Here is a 17,549-nt window from a genome sequence, read left to right as displayed (position 1 = left end):
AGGGCAGGAGCTGCCCGAAGGAGGACCTCTGCCACACTGTGGATGATGATGCACAGTGCTAATTTCCTTTTATGGAAATATTTTGGTTAGTTAAAACAGATGAGGGTCCCCTAGTGATGACTCTAAACCTTGGACAAATTGTTTCCCCAGAGAGTTGTAGCTGCATTAGAGTTGCGCTTTGTTTATTTTGAGCTGTCTTGTTAAGGAAGGATTTATATGCTGGCGTTGATGTAGGACAGCAATCAGGCAATGTTTTCTGCCTTTGACAGTTGGCGTGATAGTTTGCTTCCAGTGAAGTTTGACTCACTGTATCTGGAAGCTGTCAGAGTGGGAGCATGAAAAGGTCATGACGGATGGTGACGGGTAAGTGGGCAGGGGAGGAGAGCTGGCAAAGGAGACAAATGGCCTTCCATGCTTCTGAGGGAAGGGTTGACCCCAGCCACTCCAGGCCAGCCCTGTGCTCTTCCTCCTTACCTGCAGGGGTTGAGACTGGGAAGCTCTGGGCACCTTTGTGACAGTGGCAGGGCTTTCAGAGGAGCCCTTGTCTGCCTCTCAGCCCCTTGGGTGCATGAGAGCTTCTAGATGGAAGTGTGCTTGTATTTATGGTCACTTTCCACAGCCACCATTGCAGAGGCCAGTGAGGTCATCCTTGCCTACACTACAGGTGGGGAAGGAAACCAAACTCTGAAATGGAAACGGTAGGAAAAGGTAACTAAGTTTTTAGAACAGGGACATAGCTCAGTGGTAAAAGTGCTTTCCCAGCTGACATGCCTGAGGCCCAAGTTCTGCCCACAGCAGCACAAAATATAAATAAATAAGTAAATAAAAATACTGTTGGGAACTGAAAAGATGGCTCAGAGTTAAAACCACTTGCCGCTCTTCCAGAGGACACACATTCGATTCCCAGCATCCACACAGCTGCTATCGACTGCCCATAACTCCATTTCCAGGAGATCCAGGGCCCCCTCTGGCCTCTGCAAACACAAGGCAGCACATGTCTGCAGGTACACAGACATCCATGCTGGCAAAATGCCCAAACATGTAAAATCAAATTCTAAGCTAAAAACAATACATAGTGTTGGGTCGTGCATCCTGCTAACCAAAGCCGACTGTGCATTTAGAATGGAGCCTTTGGAAAGCCTTCCCAGACCACCTTCCCTGCCTCTCGTTCTGGAGATGAAATCCAGGCCTTGTCCACGTCAGGCAAGTGTTCTGCTGAGCTCCATTGCCAACCCCTATGTAAATATTTTTCTTTCCTATTTCATTTGGTATTGTGACATAAATTTTTTTTTAAATCAAACTTTTCTTCTGGCTTGACTTTCTTGGGTTGTGCTCTATTTCATTATAGGCATGCTAATGCCTCAGTGTAACCATTTAGTTTGAAGAAATGTATATTTAGTTAAGGTCCACTTCCCTTCTTTCTTTGTATGTTTATAATTTGACTTGCTTGCAACACTGTGTTAAAAATGACACCGTAAGGAGTCCCTCTGCATTTTCCAGAGATGTCACACAAAAACTTTACCCATTAAGAGCAAGTACAGAAGACAGAAAGCCAACGATTGGGTATGCTGGCTTGGCAGATGTGGGTGTGGCATGTTTGACATCTGACCATTTTCTTATACCCTGGGAGAGTAGAGGGAGGGGTTGTAGGACCACTTGGACAGTTTCCTTTGTGTTTTCTTGACTCAAGTCTGAGCAGCCATGAGGGCCATCTAGGAACCAGGCAGTTCTGGATTGGAAGAACAGCTTTCTTACTTCCAAGCTCTCTAAATGCATCAAAATACCCCAAAATACCTCAGTAGACATGTTGTATCAAAGCCTGCTGGCCCTTACAGTGCTGAGAGAGTGGGGTCTCGCACCAGAGCTCCTAGTTCCAGGTCCCAGGCCACATGTGAGTTGTGCGATCTTGGACAGGTTTCATAGCTATCCTGTGTCTCTGTTTCATGAGTCTGCTAGAGAGCACACAGAGAGAGGCTCTCCAACCTATGGCACCTAGTGGGCACTCAGCGCTCGCTGCATGAACAGGCTGTGGACACTTACTAAATGATGAGTGTCACAGAGCCATGCCTGCTGGGCCTGAGGACACTGTGCCACATGATTCCGGGAGCTGGAACTGCTGGGAGGCAGTGAGTGTGCCTGCCAAGGTCACACCTTTGCCAAAGGGCCGGGCCAAGGATGTCGAAGCACAGGGAACATGGCAGCTACAGTGTCTGTGCTCTGTAATCACAGGAAAGCCCTGCTGCTCTGGCCCCACCTTCTTTGCACACTTGAAAGGCTCAGTGGCTAATGGGTGCAGTTGCACTGACTGACCTCCTGGGCAGTTACACACTGCACCCGAGCTCTAGCGGCTTTACCCATAGCGTAGAGTGCTTGCTAGCCAGCATCCCTCCCGCAAGCATCCACCTTTCCAGAATGAATGAATGAATGAACGAATGAATGAATGTGTATAAAGTGCTTAGGCTCCCAGAGGTCTCCAGGCTCTGTCCAGTGTGCTCAGCAAGGGTAGTGCCCACAGACGGCCTCAGACTCTCCTAGCCTTCCTTCGCTTGTCCAGTAGGAACAACAAGGCCTGTTGGGGCCCAACTCAGCTTTAAGAGGCAGACACTCACACTCGTCCCTCCCTCGTACTGAGATTGTTTAACACACAAAGGATTTTTCTCATCTTCTACAGGTTCCTTTAAATAGTGACTCCTGGAGGCAGGCGAGAGTTTTACAGATCATTAACTGCCTGACTGAAAGCCTGCAGGGCAGGGAAACTTAAAACTGAAGTGTCTGAAGTGTCGGGAGCTCCTGCCAATTACAGATCAATCCAAAATGAAGATAGAGTAGCACTGGAACCGAGTCAGTGGGAAAATGTGATTTGATTCGGGAAGAAAATCTCATGTGTATGCTGGTTTTGTGGAGCACACCAATTGTTTAAATGATGTTCCACCTGCCTGCCCATCTTGAGCCTTTTACATTCATCTCCCACATCTCCATCCCCTAACTTCAGTCTTGGGGTTCCCTTCTGTAAACAGCATCAGTGGCAGAAACCCCAGGAAAGGGTGTCATTGGGGAAGGGTTCTGTGGCCAAGTAGAGTGTAGGCAACTGATGCACAGATACAGCAGGTAATGGATGAACTATGCGCTAACAATTTGCAGATAAAAATAATGGAAGTTAAAAGTGCGCTTTACATGATAAAAGAAAGATGAAAGAGGAGAGCAGTCTGTTAGTCTGCGATGGTTTCAGGAGTCCTGCTTTGTGAAGTAAGCTCTGCTGAAAAGATTGATGCAATGGGGACTGACCTTGGCTTAGAGCAGGAGCTGGTGATGTATGTATGAGCATCCCTCTGCTAAATGGACCCAGATTTGTAGCACTAATATACATGGGAGCCCAGAACCAAACTCAGTGTGGCAATAAATCAACAGCCACTTTGGGTGTCGTTTCTGGTTTATATCCCACTATTGTTCTATCACTTTAATTCATGTCACTATCATCTTTTCATCTGGAACAGTTTTATATAATTTTCCAGTGGAGTTACCTGACAAATCCTATCAAATTAACAAGGTACATTAACAGTATTGACTGGCTGCAGCTTCAGGAGTTGCATGGCCTTCGAACAAAATTTTAACCATCTCTGTCTGGTGATGATTTTTTTTCTTTCTTCCTTTCTGAAAGAGGAATGTGGGGCAGGGTTTATTTCCACATAAGAGATATGCACATTTATTTTGCTCTGTCTGTTTTGACTGTTATAAATGTCAGAATAAGAAGCAGATAAGGAGGGAAGCCCTGCTCACCGTGAACACACTCCCCATCACCACGGCATGCGCGTGCATGAACACTTAGCCCATCACCACAGCGTGCATGCCTGTGAACACTCACCCCGTTACTGCAGCATATACACACATAAACAGCCCATCACCACAGCGTGAGCATACATGAACACCTTCCACCACTACCATGACTTAAGTACTCGTCCCCTTTCGGGGAACAATAGAGATGTCCAGATCCTTAACAATGAGCAAATTGGAGGCAAGTACATAGTCATAGTCTGTTTTAAGTGAAACATAATCAGACTGGTCTCCTGACAGCCTCTCAGTAGGCTGAGACCCAGAGTAGGCTGTAGACATCATGCCTAACTGAAACACATCCAGTGTAACCCCAGCATTTGGTTAATAAAAATAAACAAACAAACAAATTTGCTGATTACTGGGCTCTACCAAAGAAGCGGGGTTCGAGACCATCCCTGTGTTGTGTCCCCTGCTCTCTCTATATACACAGCCTTCTCCTTTTGTCTGACTGGTTGTGGAATGAATCTGCTCATAAAGTAATCCAGAGCATGGAGGACAAAACCCAGTCATGGAGACGATATTTGTTTTTATTATTTTTTTACATTTAAATTTGCTGTCAGACTGTAGTGGTTTTGTGTGTGTGTGTGTGTGTGTGTGTGTGTGCACTTTGGTTGAGGTCGGGGTATTAATTGAGCAGAGCTTGGGTGAGTTTTATCCTCTTTGAGTTACTAATCTTATGTCCCAAGTCCTGCTTGTTCTCTATCACAGTATATATAATTGATTATTTCAGGGTTTTTAAAATCTTGACTTCTTTTTTATTTTTTCCACTTAGACCCTGACTTAAAAATTAATTACGTTTAAGGCTCCTATGGGGCTCACTGCAGAACACATATTAAAGGTTTATGTCTCACTTCATGAGCAGTTTTTTCTCTTCAGCAGAAGAGGACTTGTAGACTAGATTTGGTGTGTCAGACAGAGCATGTCGTCTCTTAAATACCCAGAAGGCACCTTTGGCGTGTGTCGTCCTCAGTACAGTCACCTCCTACACCCTCCACCACATTTGTTCCTGGTCGTTGTCTGGCAGAGAGGCAAGGACCTCCCCCACCTGAAAGCCAGGCTGCAGGATTCGAACTTCAAAGATTTTGTGGAAAGACCCTTTGATCTTCCTATGGCTTCCCTTAAATATTGCTTGGGAAATTATTTAGTGTCACAGAGGGAAATTCTGTTCCTCCCTCTATTTTCAATGTAAGAAACTCTATATTGGTAGCATAATCTGCTACTTAGGGTCTTTATTTAAAAATAAAAAATCAGAATTAGCTTTAAATGGCCAGCCTTCTGTTCCAGTATATGTTGTTACAATATAGACATAATGCTTTTAGCAGTATGTGGGGAAATTGTGTATTGTATCTCTGCTATATCAGAGAAGGCACATCCCCTATGGGCTTCCAGATAGCTTTGGGTGGTCACCCCCTACCACACACCTTGCTTGCTCAGCCACTGTGAGAGTCTCAGATGCTGTTTAGAAGCTCTGCCTGTTGGAAGAGTCCCGTGTTCCCTAAAGCCCTCAGAGCCCATGCTCACCCACTGTCTGATTTATCCAGCAGGTCAAATCACTGCACTGAAGTCACCGGCATCTCATAGCTTCTTTTTTGTCCCCTCCTTTTGGCCTTACAGGTATCTCTGGAGACAAAGTAGAGATAGACCCTGTTACAAATCAGAAAGCCAGCACTAAGTTTTGGATTAAGCAGAAGCCCATCTCAATCGATTGTGACCTGCTCTGTGCCTGTGACCTTGCCGAGGAGAAGAGCCCCAGTGAGTAGTCTTTTATTTATGTCTCCGTTTCTCACCCCTCCTCCCTGGGTGCCGGGCGCTGGCAGAATATATGGCCACCATGTCCTTTTTTCCTTGGGCCTGTTTAATTCATTACCAGAAATTTCTTTTAATCAAACAGGATTGTGTTCTGGTCCCCAGAGCCTGATGGGAGCCCCTATCTTGCTCCATCTTGCTGTCAGCAGAGACCCTTGAAGCCCGTGCTGGGGGAGAGGGGAGTACCAGGCAGGTTCCTGCTGGGAATTTGCACCAAGGGGGTACAGCTTGATTTAATTTGTGCTCCTGTCCCTTCCCACTGGGGGAACTTGATCAGTCAGCCTGGACCTGCTTTCCCTGTGCCACGTATAGAAGATAGAGGATTTCCTACAGTAGCCAGAGACTAGACTTAGGCACCCATCATGGTGGAAGTGCCAACACACCCAGATTTTGGCAGCCTGTGACCTCCAACTTATAGCTGAACTTCTGCCTGGTCCTACAGAAGAAGCCACTACACTGCTGGGCTGGCATTCTTCCACTAAACCATCTAAGCAGATATCGTTGGGGTATGTTATATTTTTGCAGTTAAGTAATTGAGTGTAGTATTTAGATTAATGACTTAATCATTTTTTTAGGACTCCAGTCCTAGTAAGGGGCAAAAAGGACACATAGCTCAGAGTAGAGCCTCTCTGTGAAAGCAAACAGCCAAAACTTTCTTTGTGTTCTTGGTTGCATAGGAAAGGCCTGTAAACGAGGTTTCTCAGCATTTCTTGGTAACTTGAGGTACATACTGAGGCTCTAATTTGGGGGCCTATGTTCCTGTGTCTATGGATTTGAGAACAAATTCAGAGGATTCATATAATCAGAAGGAGCACTAGATAAAGGCCAGGAAACATTTATATGTGGCTCATTTCCAAGGTTGTCATGACTAAAAGGCCACCTTGCAGTGCCAAGCCCCGCAGCAAGACTTATAAGCTAGGCACATGCCACACACCCCCTATGACAAGTGTTAACTTCATTGTCAAATCCAGCTATGAAGAAGCTCCTTTAACACTCCTCCAGTTTGGGAAGAAGGGAAGGCTTCGGCAGGTAGAGAAGAAAGGAAGGCTTCGGCAGGTAGAGAGAGGAGAGAGGTCAATTCTTGGCCTCTGGTGCTGTTCTGTTGCCCCTGTGAAGCTCTGACTACAGGACACCTGCCAGAAGAAACCCATGAGACAATTTTTTGGTGCATTTGGGTGCCTGAAGGCTACTATATCCCCTCTGCCATGAGTGAACCTCTCCCTGACTCCACCCACTCTGTCTTGTGGCCAGACAAGATGTGTTTGTCCTGGCATCTTCCTTCCTAAGCACTGAGGATATTCTGAAGAGAAGTTTTGTAACTTGTCTCAGAAATAGCAAGTGGTCACCTACGCATTGCAGAGGAGCCTCACCTGAAGTGGGCAGATGGGGGGAAGATTGAAACCTGAATTTGGGTTCTCTCATTGACAGACACTTGCTGCTGTGCCTAGGAAGGCTGTAACCCAGGCACTGAAAAAGTGTAGATATGGCACGCCCAGCTGTCCAGGAAGGGAGAGTCACAGTCACCCACCTCCCACAATCTGACAGCATCAGGCAGTCACAGTCACCCACCTCCCACTGTCCGATGGCATCAGGCAGTCACAGTAATTGCTGGGCATCTATGTTCGTGGCCCGGCCACATGCTCAGCTTAAGAGTACAGAACAGACAGGGCCGTCTTCTCTGTGTTGACTTTCTCTCCAGGGTCCCAGTGTGCAAGCCAGGCACTGAGCCCTTGGGGGAGAAGGGGTTGTCCTTGACTGTCGGTTACTGAGGAGAACAGCCCCTGCCCTGTACTCTAGCAGGGCTTTTCAAGCCATAGTCTCTGAACTCAGAAGTTACACATACAGGGACCTAAAGGACACATTGTGGGCTTTGGGGAGTGAGGATGGTATTTGGGAGCCCCAGAGTTAAGAAGTTCTCAGGTAAAACTTTACTTTGGGTTTTTTTTTTTTTAATTTGTTGCTTTTGTTTTGCTTTAAACAATAAAAAGAAGAGAAAACATTTCATTTCATGCATGCCCATAACCCCTGCTCCAGGCAGGGGAGGAGTCCAGCTGAGAAAAACATGAGCCCCAGATTCAGGGAGAGGCCTTGCCTCAAAGTGATAGGCAGAGAGTACTATTGGAGGACATTTAACAGTGTCTCCTGTCCTCCATCCACACGTAAACTCACACGGTGCACACAAATAGACTCAGTATGTCTTTAAGAGTTTAAATTATAGGCTCGCAAGATAAAGTTCAGGCTCCCCGCACAGCCTTCACTGACGTTAAACACTGCCGAGCACTCAGGCCTCTCAGGCCAGAGTTCCCCACCTAGACCTTGGCCCGGGAGATACACTCACAAAGTCTGCTCTGTGCTTCTGCCTGGCCCTACCTCTAATTCACAGCCATTGCCACCTCTGTCCTTCTTTCCACTCCTTTCCATTCATTCCCTCAGACATTTGTGTAGACCTCTGGACAATGAAGTGTGTCAAATTATCTTCTTAGAGTCTTCCCAACCCCCCATTCAGTCTCCACTGAGCTGAGTGGTCCAGCCAGCCCTGGCCATTGTCTGCAGTGAGTGTTGGTCAACTGCATGAGACAGGATTCAGGAACCAAAAGTTGTCCCCTGTTATTCGTGTAAAATGCCCACACTGGGATGTTAGTAAATGAATCAAATTGACACTGTGTGGTTTTATGATTTCCAGTATCTTCACTAAATTAATTCAGCCTGGATCTCAAAAGCCCCTCCTCAGGGCCTCACCGACACGGGGTTAATCTCCAGGGCCTTCTGCTTTCTCTCTTGCTCCTGTCTTGCGTTTTTTTCCCTAAAGGATTAATGGTAACCCTTTTTATCTTCTATGTCTGCTGAACCTTAGAAAAAAAGTTATTTTAGGAGCACTAAAGAAATGAAAGTCACTATATTTCATAAGTTTAGCCTGTGATTTTTATCAGCATCGTGATGTATGTTTGTAGCTGAGTTTACATCAAAAATTATTCTTAGGGCTTCTTGAATGAATTATGGCAAAGGAAAAGAGTCTAGAAGTAGATAAGGTTTTTGATTTCTGCAATATATTCTCTTTTTCATGTTTTTATCTCTCATAACACAAGTGTCTTCCCAAAGACTGGAACGTGTGACCAACTGGAATAATTTAGTTGTGAAAACAGAGCAGATGTGTTATTAAGCAGCCTGCTCCTCAAAAGGCATTAGGTGTGGGGGGATAATGAAGCTGTCCCCACGTTCTTACTTGAGACATGTTTGTCAGGATTTTGAACAGAAAAGAAATGTTTTAAACCCTTTGAATGTGGCCATTTTGCAGGGCTTATGAAGAAAGCTGCTGTCATACCATTCATTCGGTCGTCATAGGAAACACAACTCAGGTTTAATTGATGCCGCCTTCCAAAGTGTGAGAATAGCTGACTGGGCAGAGCTGAGCATTAGCACCAGTGAAACACGGAACCACAGACTGTGGGATCAGTGTGGCCAGGCCACAGCCGCAGCTCGGTGCACTCCTGCACCCGGCGTCTCCCTCTTAGGCCAGCGTTAGAGAGAAGATTTATCACTCTGTCCCTGTGAGTGTTTAAAGACCTGGAACTCAATGACTAAATAGATACAAGCCTTAAAAACCTGCGTGGATAAATAAGAAGAATTCTGAAAATCTGAAGGGGGAGCCCTGAACAATTAAGAATGAGTTCTCTCTTAATTTAGGGGAAGAAAAGCCCTCCCTTTATTATTCAAATCAGGGTTCCTTCAGTCTGGCTTGCCTCTGCTTAGGGTTTCTTTTGGTATTTTGAAGGGTTCCAACAAAGATCTTCTTCTTTTTTTTAAAAAATGAATTTTTAATGTCTCTTAGCAGATCCATGCTTGACATAGGCTATGGGTAGTCAGCTTCTTAAGAAGTGCTAGTGCTGAACAAAACCAGGGACCTTTCTGTGACAGGGAAGGCTCTCTGGCTGTGTGTGGATGTTCCATCAAGGCAGGTCTGGCCTCATTCAGAGGAGCTTCCACAGGTTCCGGGTCTTTAAAGGAAGCAGCCATCATTAAGAAATCAGATTTAAACCTTAATAAAGTAGCTGTCATCTTTATAGCTGAAAAGCGCTCTGTATCTCAATTAAGTAGAGATAATATACAATCTTTAGGAAACAGCAGAATAGAGGTAACCTGATTACGTTCCTTGCAATAGTATAATTTAAAGGAAATCTGATTCTCCTGGTGCTTTGCTTATATTGGTGGGAGGTGTTTTGCTTTGCTTTGCTTTTTGTCCAAAACTGTTTGGACCAAAAAATAGGAACTCTCTAGGGTTAGGAGTTAGCTGCAGCCACGACTCTAGTAACTAGAACTCCCTGGATATTGGAGACAAGATTCAGTTAAGAGCAGGAGCTAAATTAACTGGCTTATTGGTGACCTCACATTTAAATGAATCTTTCTTTTCATAAGTACTTGACAAGATCTGTAAAGTAGTGTATTTAATTTACTAATTAAATTAAAGCTACTGAATAATGATTTGTCCACATTGATTTAGCTTAAATGGAAAAGATTAGCTTTGTTGTGATCTTGAGCAGCCTTAATGGCCAAGCCAGTTAGACACAAAGGCCCCTTGTGTCTTGTGGGTCAGAGTACATAGGTAAGCCAGGCTGTGATTGAATTGCCTGAACCTCACCCTGCGTCCAGCTCTCCTCTGCCTCTCGTTCTATTGTTGCACTGGGCTTAAGAGAATGTTAACGCGGTAATAGGCACAGGGCCTTCCCCATTATACGCCTTGCTATCGAACGGTTCTGCATGACTAGTTAAAGAAGGTGGCAAGAAGATTAATGAAAGCCAGGCTAATGCAGAAGGGGTGCTTCTGCAAGACTTGTACCAAGGAGATATTAGAGCTGAACCAGAGCTTGGCTTTTTCTTTATCCTGTGACCTTTGAACCTGCCTTACTGTTGAGAGCTGCCAGGGAAGTCGACATTTTGATTGATGTTGGTACACGAGTCAGTCTTTCCCATTGAATTCCACATCTGCACGAAAATAGCTTTTCCAGCAGAATTCATACTGGCTAGAAGTGATAGCCAAATTGATGGCTGAAATGCTTTTATGTAGTTTTCATTTAAACCTAAAAGTATTTGATGGTTTATTCAGTATCCAGTTTTCACAGATTATATGTGTTCACTCACGGGCCTTTAATGGGTTTATCAACATAGAGAGAAAGACCAGTGTTAGGGATGTTCAAAGGTTTACAGGCATCCCCAAGCAGACTTTGTGAGGAGAAAAGTTGTCACTATTCTTAAAACAGAAAAATCCACCTGAGCACCCAGGCAACAGACTTTGAGGTCTATGTAAATAAAGCAAAGCAACTGTCTGGTTTTAGAAAGCTCTGGAAGGAGCTCTGACTTTGCACCTGTGTACCCACCAGAGCCCTTGTTTAAATGTAGACTCCACACTGGGCTATCTAAACTTTTATTTGAAAGGGACTGACGTGGGCTACCTGTAAGACATCCGTCCTGATGTGTTCCCTAAGTCTCATGTGCAGGGTTTCATGTCTGATTGGGTGCCATCCCCTTGCCCCTCTCCCAGTAAAGGCAAGTAGGAAAGGTGTCAGCGAGATCAGATTTTTTACTAAAGTCACTTGGCACACCCCATCCCAGGCACCAACCCGCTGACCCTCTTTTCTCCCTGCCTGACAGTGCAGCTCCAACAGAGAGCACACATAAACACACTTCTCCAATATGACAGGCACCCTCGTTCAGCTTAGGAAGAAGCACATGCCTGGGATATTTGTCATTCTTTAGGTGTTCCTGTGAGTGTGTGTAAGAGAAATTCCAGTGAAGGGTGGGGAATGTCCATGGCCTTGCTGCTGTATAGTGGGCACCTGTGTTTACACAAAGTGGCCCACAGCCTACTCTCAGGCTCTGTTGACTTGACTTCTAGGAGATCTGGCCTCACACATGAGACAGTCCAGCAGTGTTGTGCTTTTATGTCTCTGATGGGGACTCATTTCCAAAGTTCCAGATCAAATACGGTTAAGTATTGCCTGTTGGCAGAACAACAGACTCTCCCGAATTAAATGCCCCAGTTATTGGATTGCCTTTTCCTAAGAGTGCTCTGGAGCACAATCAGAAACAGGATGCCTCTCCTCTTAACAGATATGTTCCCTAGCCCTATTAAAAGGGGTCTTCATCTAGCCTGTCAAAGGGAGTCTGCTGGGGTTTTTTAGTTTTAATTACACTATCCAATTAAAACTCCTTGCTGCATTTGGATGCGTCTCTCCTTGGGCCTGAGTGGATATGACATTTACAAGGCTCGCCTTTCAAGCAGACAATAGTGTGATTGATGAGGTGCAGGTTCAGTGAAGGAGGCGAGCGCCTGCGGAGCTCTGCTGAGTGCGCCTGGATTTATTTATCATCTCCTTCCCAAACCGGGAACTCTCGAGAAGGGCTTAAGGAACCAGGGGACTGCCTCAGTTTCTCCAAGAGTGTGAAAGGGAAAGACCCAGTGTGGTTCACGATAAAAGTGGAAAAAACTGTGGGCATGGGACCATGTCTGGTCAGAGGTCAGCTCCAGGCCTTAGGCTAGACTCAGTATAATAGCCTGTAACCTAAGCTATAACGGCTCTTAAACCACCTTCGCTGCATTTTGGGACAGTTCATGGAGGCTGGCAGGCGTTGAACAGGCCCCTGAGAGCTCAGCTTCTCAGGATGTATCCCATCTACTGCCCTCTTCTGTGGGCTGATACCTGATTGGTACCCACCTCCACTGCCCAGAAGCTCCTGGCCCCAGTATAGTCACCACTACTCATGACTTCAGAATCAGCCAGTGCGTGTGGCCGTGTGCTTGTCTCTGTACTACCTGGCCTGTGGAGAGGTGAAGTTAGAAGGCAAGAGCTTGTCCTAAGGGCCTGGCTGGTTAGTGAGAAAGACAGCAGTGACTGCAGCGTCGGCTTTCTGGGCTGTGTCAGACTGATGCTGCTGCGGGGCGTGGCTTTCTTAGTGTGCACTTGCACCGTACCAGAAAGAAGTGAAGCATGCTCTAGCATTAGCTGGTGTGCTGGGGTTTGTTAGAGTGGGCATGCTGTCCTGGAAAAGCCACCTTCTTGTGTCTCAGTTTTCACTAAATGGTTAACTTGGGTTTTATGGGCCCATCATAACAAATCAGTTATCAAGATAGAGTGGAAAATTTGAGTATGTGTGCGTTTCCTAGATTCTTATTACCGTTCTCCTCAAACTCATCCTTTCGAGATTATTACCATGGTAGGGCAGGGACTGTCCCTGTGAAAACAAAGACTCTGGACAGACTCTCGTTGCTTCTGCTTCTGCCAAGATCCTGTTGTAGTTTATTTATTTTAGGTTTGAGGTTAGCAGAGTGGGTGAGTTTTTTATTTGTTTTTGTGTTTTCTTTTGATGTGATTTTATCTTTTTTTTTTTTTGGTTTGGTTTTTTTGTTTTATTTTTTGTTGTTAGTTTGGGTTTTTTTTTGGGGGGGGGGTTGGAGGGTTGTTTGTTTTGAGATAGGGTCTTACTATGTAACATTGGCTGTCCTGGAGAGCTCTGTTACTGTCTAGAAGTCTTGACCAGACTTGTTTTCTCTACCTATTAAAGAATTAAAAGGCAGGGAAATCTCCAGTGCAACAGGTGGCAGCAGAGAAATTTTCAGACATCAGATAAAGAAAGGCTTTTACTTGGAGTGAGAAACCACACACACACACACACACACACACACACACACACACACACACGAGTCACACAGAGAAAGATTCGGAAAGCCTGGAGCTGGGCTTCTCCTCGAAGGCTGGGTTGTTTTGTTTTAAGTCTTTGGAGGAGCTTCCTAGTTTAGGGTTGTTCGGTTTGAAGGAAAACAGTGTGGTTGATTGGCCCGCAGCTGTTGTGCAGACATGTCTTCATCCTTTCCAGCCTTGGACTTTCTGAGCCGGGCCCACTAGCAGGAGGCCTACTGACATGAGAAGAAGCCAACTAGGCCTTTGTTTTAAGCTGTCAGGCTTTTGTCTCACATCAGGAGGGTGAGGAAGAAGCCAGTCATCTTGGAAGTTCAGTATCTTTATTACCTACTCTTGTGGTACCACCCCCACCCCCGATCTGTCTGTCTGTATGTCAAGGAATTTATCTAACTCCTACTCCCTCATGTAACCCATGCTGACCTCAAACTCAAAAATCTGCCTGCCTCTGCCTCTCTGCCTCTCTGCCTCTCTGCCTCTCTGCCTCTCTGCCTCTGCCTCTGTTTCCAGAGCACTTAGGTCAAAGGCACATACCACCACACTCCACTGTGTTTGTTGCTTTTGTGAATCTCCTGTGCTCTGGGGTCCAGGCTGGCCTAGAACTCACTGTGTGGCTCAGACTGGCCCTGCAAGGCAGTCTTTCTGCCTCAGCTTTCTGAGTACTAGGATTGCAGGCCTCAGTCATGGATTATGCCCAGGTTACAAACTGTATTTCCAGAATACTAAGTTCTATAAATAAATAATTCCATAAAATCTTAACACCATGTATGAGGTGTTTAGCTTTTAAGTTGTCCTTCATAGACATGGAAAAAGTAACTATACTTGCATTAAAAACAAAACTTTTATTACCTCTGAGGTTCCCACATGCAATTTTCAAGATGAACTAGCAAATTAGCTTTTTTAGGATAAATGACTAAAAAACCGGACAGAATATTTTAAAGTCCTGTTGTCTCAGCAGCACAGGCTCCTGATCCCTGAGAGAAGGAGTGAGTGCCAGTGCTTCCTGTGGACTGAGACCAAGGTAAGAGCTGGGGCTGCTGCAGCTACTACTTGCCAAGGAGGCCACTTGGGGAAGAGCTCTCCCTGTCAGGGCTGTCACTTGCACTTGTGGTAGCCCATCCAGGGCATTTAGGAGTGACTCTGTAGAGGCCAGCACATGGGAATGGACTTCACTTGCTCTAGAGAGACAACTCCACCAAATAAAGCTTGGAAAAGAATCCAGTATAGGAAGAGAGTTCAGTGGTAGCATGAGAGTGGCCCCCTTGGGCTCACATGTTTGAATGCTTATTAATCAGGGAGCGGCACTACTTGAGAAGGACTAGGAGGTGTGGCCTTGTTGGAGGAAGTGTATCACTGGGGGTGACTTTGAGGTTTCCAAAGCCCAAATCAGGCACTGTGGATCCAGATACCGAACTCTCAGCTCCTTCGCCAGCCTCATGTTTAACTGTGTGCTGCTGTGCTATACTGTAAGCTCCAAACTAAATGCTTTCTTTGCTAAGAGTAACCTTGGTCATGGTGTCTCTTCACAGCAGTAAACAATGACAAATATACCCATGGCATACAAGGCCCAGGGTTTAAGTCTCAGCTCAGGAAAGGACCAGACTGATCCACGGCTCAGTCAGCATCTCTGAAGCAGGATACCCTCAGTGAACTTCACTCACAGAGTTACTCAGGAGGCTGAGGCAGGAGGATAACAAGTTTGGGGCAAATCTAGGCTACATAATAAGTCCCTGTCTTAAAAGACAAGCATAGAAGCAGGGAAACAGCTTTAAAACTATGTCCAAAGGGGTTGGAAAGTTGACTCAGCACTTAAGAGCCTGCTGTTTTTACAAAGAACCTGAGTCGATTCCCAGAGCCCATGTCAGCAAGTGCATAACCTTCTGGAACTCCACTCCCAGGTGACGTGATGCCCCTGACCTCCACAGACCCCTGCTCTCATGTGCGCATTCCAAACACACATAGATACTCCCATAATTTAGAATAAGGTAAATTTTTTAAATACATTCAAAAACTTAAAATGAAGAGAAATCTACACTCCCAAAGAAGAAGAAATGTAAGCTAGGGAAAAGAACCGAATGAAAATTCTAGAGCTGGGAAGTAATTCTTCTGTCAAAACATTCATTAATGGAAGAAATAAGGAAGATAAAAAATGATTAGGGTGCAGGTTATCTATCACCATATAACAAGTTAAACTTTAGGACTTAAAGCAACAATTACATTTGTTATTTTCTAGGTGGATGGGTGGGGAGCCCAGCACAGCTCAGCTAGGTCTTCTGGCTCAGTCTTCTTTGAAGCTACAGTCAAGGTGTCAGTCAGGTGGGAAGTGTGGTGTTAAGTGCCTATGGTCTCAGCCCTCAGGAAGTCAAGTCTGAGGTCCCCCTGGGCTACATTGTAAGATCCTGTCCAAAATGGGTGGGAAGAGAAGGAAGGAAAAAAAAAGTCATAGAATCCTGTTTAAGTTCACTGAATGGTCTCTGGCAGAATTCAGCTCCTGGGAAATGCTTTTAGTTCTGTGTTACCTGGCTATCACAATAGAAAAACTAACTAGATGACAGTGGGCTGCATCAAAGAATGCTAGCAAGGAGCCCTAGCTTCTTATGAACTAACCCAGAATGCCATCTCTGCAGTATTCTACATTACTGGTTATTAGAAGCAAGCCACAAGGCCATCCCATAAACAGCAAGGGGTTACATAAAGCCATGAGAATCAGGAGAGAGCATCATGAGAGAACAGTTCAGAGTCTGCCTGCCAGGATGAGTGAGCTGTAAGCCAGCAGTAGAAATGGCTCAGACTGCAGCCAGTGCTGAGAGCAGAGGCCAGCAGCTCCATCATACCCTCCAGCAGCTCTGGAGCTGCAGTCTCGGGGAACAAAAAGCTGCTCAGGATCTGGTTTAAAATCAAACCACCAACCTTGGAAACCTAGCAAGGCTACACAGGATAAATACAAAGACAACTACATCGAGCCACATCATAATCAAATTCCTGAGAGCCAGTGATAAAGAGAAACATCTGAAACACACCCCAAAAGCTGCTGTGCACATCGCAGAACTGTGATAGGAATGATGGCTGACTTCCCGTCAGAAGCAATGCCAGTCAAAAGACAATGACGTGCCAGCTCTAACACACTGAAGTAATATCTACCCAAAGTCTCCATTCTCCCAAGTGGTCCTCAGCTGAGGATAAAATAGAGATGTTGCAGACAGTCAGAAAGTGAAGTTTGTCACCACCAAACCAATGCAAAGAAGTGCTGAAGGCTGGGGAGGGAAAACTCAAGGTAGGACCCTGTTCTCTACAGGGAAGAAGCCCCCCAGCTCTCCACAGAGAAGCCCCTCCCCCAGCTTTCCACAAGGAAGAAGCCCCTCGAGCTACTGCCCGTGTTTGGCTCCTGCATAGAATGAGCCAACTGGAGGGAAGGAAGCAGGCCTTAGGCTGGGGTGGGGAGTGGAGGGCAGGCTGAGACCAGCCTGCCACCTGTCTGCAGCTGCCTGAGATAGACACAGTTTTTAGGGTGATGGTTTGAATTCATGTTGGGAACACTAATTTAACTGGTAGTTAGGTGAATTATCTCCCCAAAGGGAAAACCTTCATCCTTTCTTGCTACATCCACTCAAAAGTTGGCCAAGTGTACTCCACTATTATATACTGAATTTTGTGCAAAAAAATAAAAAGAAACATTTTTCTGTGTTCTGATGTATCTGTAATATATTTTTAATTTTGCCACAAAGCCTGAAATATCTGCCCTCTGACTCTTTATAGAAAAAGTTTATTTGTCTCAAAAGATGAAAGTAGAAAGACAAAGGGACCCTGTCATCTCTCAGGCAAGTGCTCGGGGTTCCCGTGTGTCTCCTAACTTGTAGCAACTCTGGGATGCATCTACATGGTATAGAGCCCTAGGTTTGGTGGACTTCATCTGTGGTGACAAACTAGCAGACAAACACTCCGTTCTGGAAGGAGTGGCCTAAGGCTACACAGAAATAGAAACAAAGGTTATGTCTTGCTTTTGCTACTGATACAGCTAAGGACCCGGGCTTCTGTTCCTTCCCATGCAGGTCTAGCCCCAACCAGGACTCAGTCTGGAGTGTTGGCTCCCAACCTGTGGGTCACAGCCCCTTTGGCAAACTGTCATCCTCAAAAATATTTACATTACAACTCATAACAGTAGCAAAATTATAGTTATAAAGTAACAGTGAAAATAATTTTATGGTTGGGATTTACCATAAC

The 17,549-nt window shown here is 45.5% G+C and overlaps 1 protein-coding gene across 5 annotated transcripts in view; it reads left to right on the top strand.

The window, feature by feature from the left end:
- Mapkap1 (MAPK associated protein 1) overlaps window positions 1-17,549 on the top strand; it is a 203,429-nt gene that overhangs the window by 172,668 nt on the left and 13,212 nt on the right. For 4 of the 5 annotated variants that reach the window (XM_028785078.1, XM_028785077.1, XM_028785079.1 and 1 more), the window contains one exon: window positions 5,446-5,583. In XM_028785078.1, the coding sequence (XP_028640911.1) occupies window positions 5,446-5,583 (138 nt within the window). Of the gene's footprint in view, window positions 1-5,445; window positions 5,584-14,286; window positions 14,350-17,549 lie in introns of all 5 variants that reach the window. The other variant, XM_028785080.1, reaches the window with a different exon arrangement.

This window comes from Grammomys surdaster, unplaced genomic scaffold (assembly GCF_004785775.1).
Source record: "Grammomys surdaster isolate TR1022 unplaced genomic scaffold, NIH_TR_1.0 125098, whole genome shotgun sequence".
NCBI classification, from domain to species: Eukaryota; Metazoa; Chordata; class Mammalia; order Rodentia; family Muridae; genus Grammomys; species Grammomys surdaster.
The sequence above is the reverse complement of the archived record's forward strand: the minus strand, read 5'-3'. Positions and strand labels throughout refer to the sequence as shown.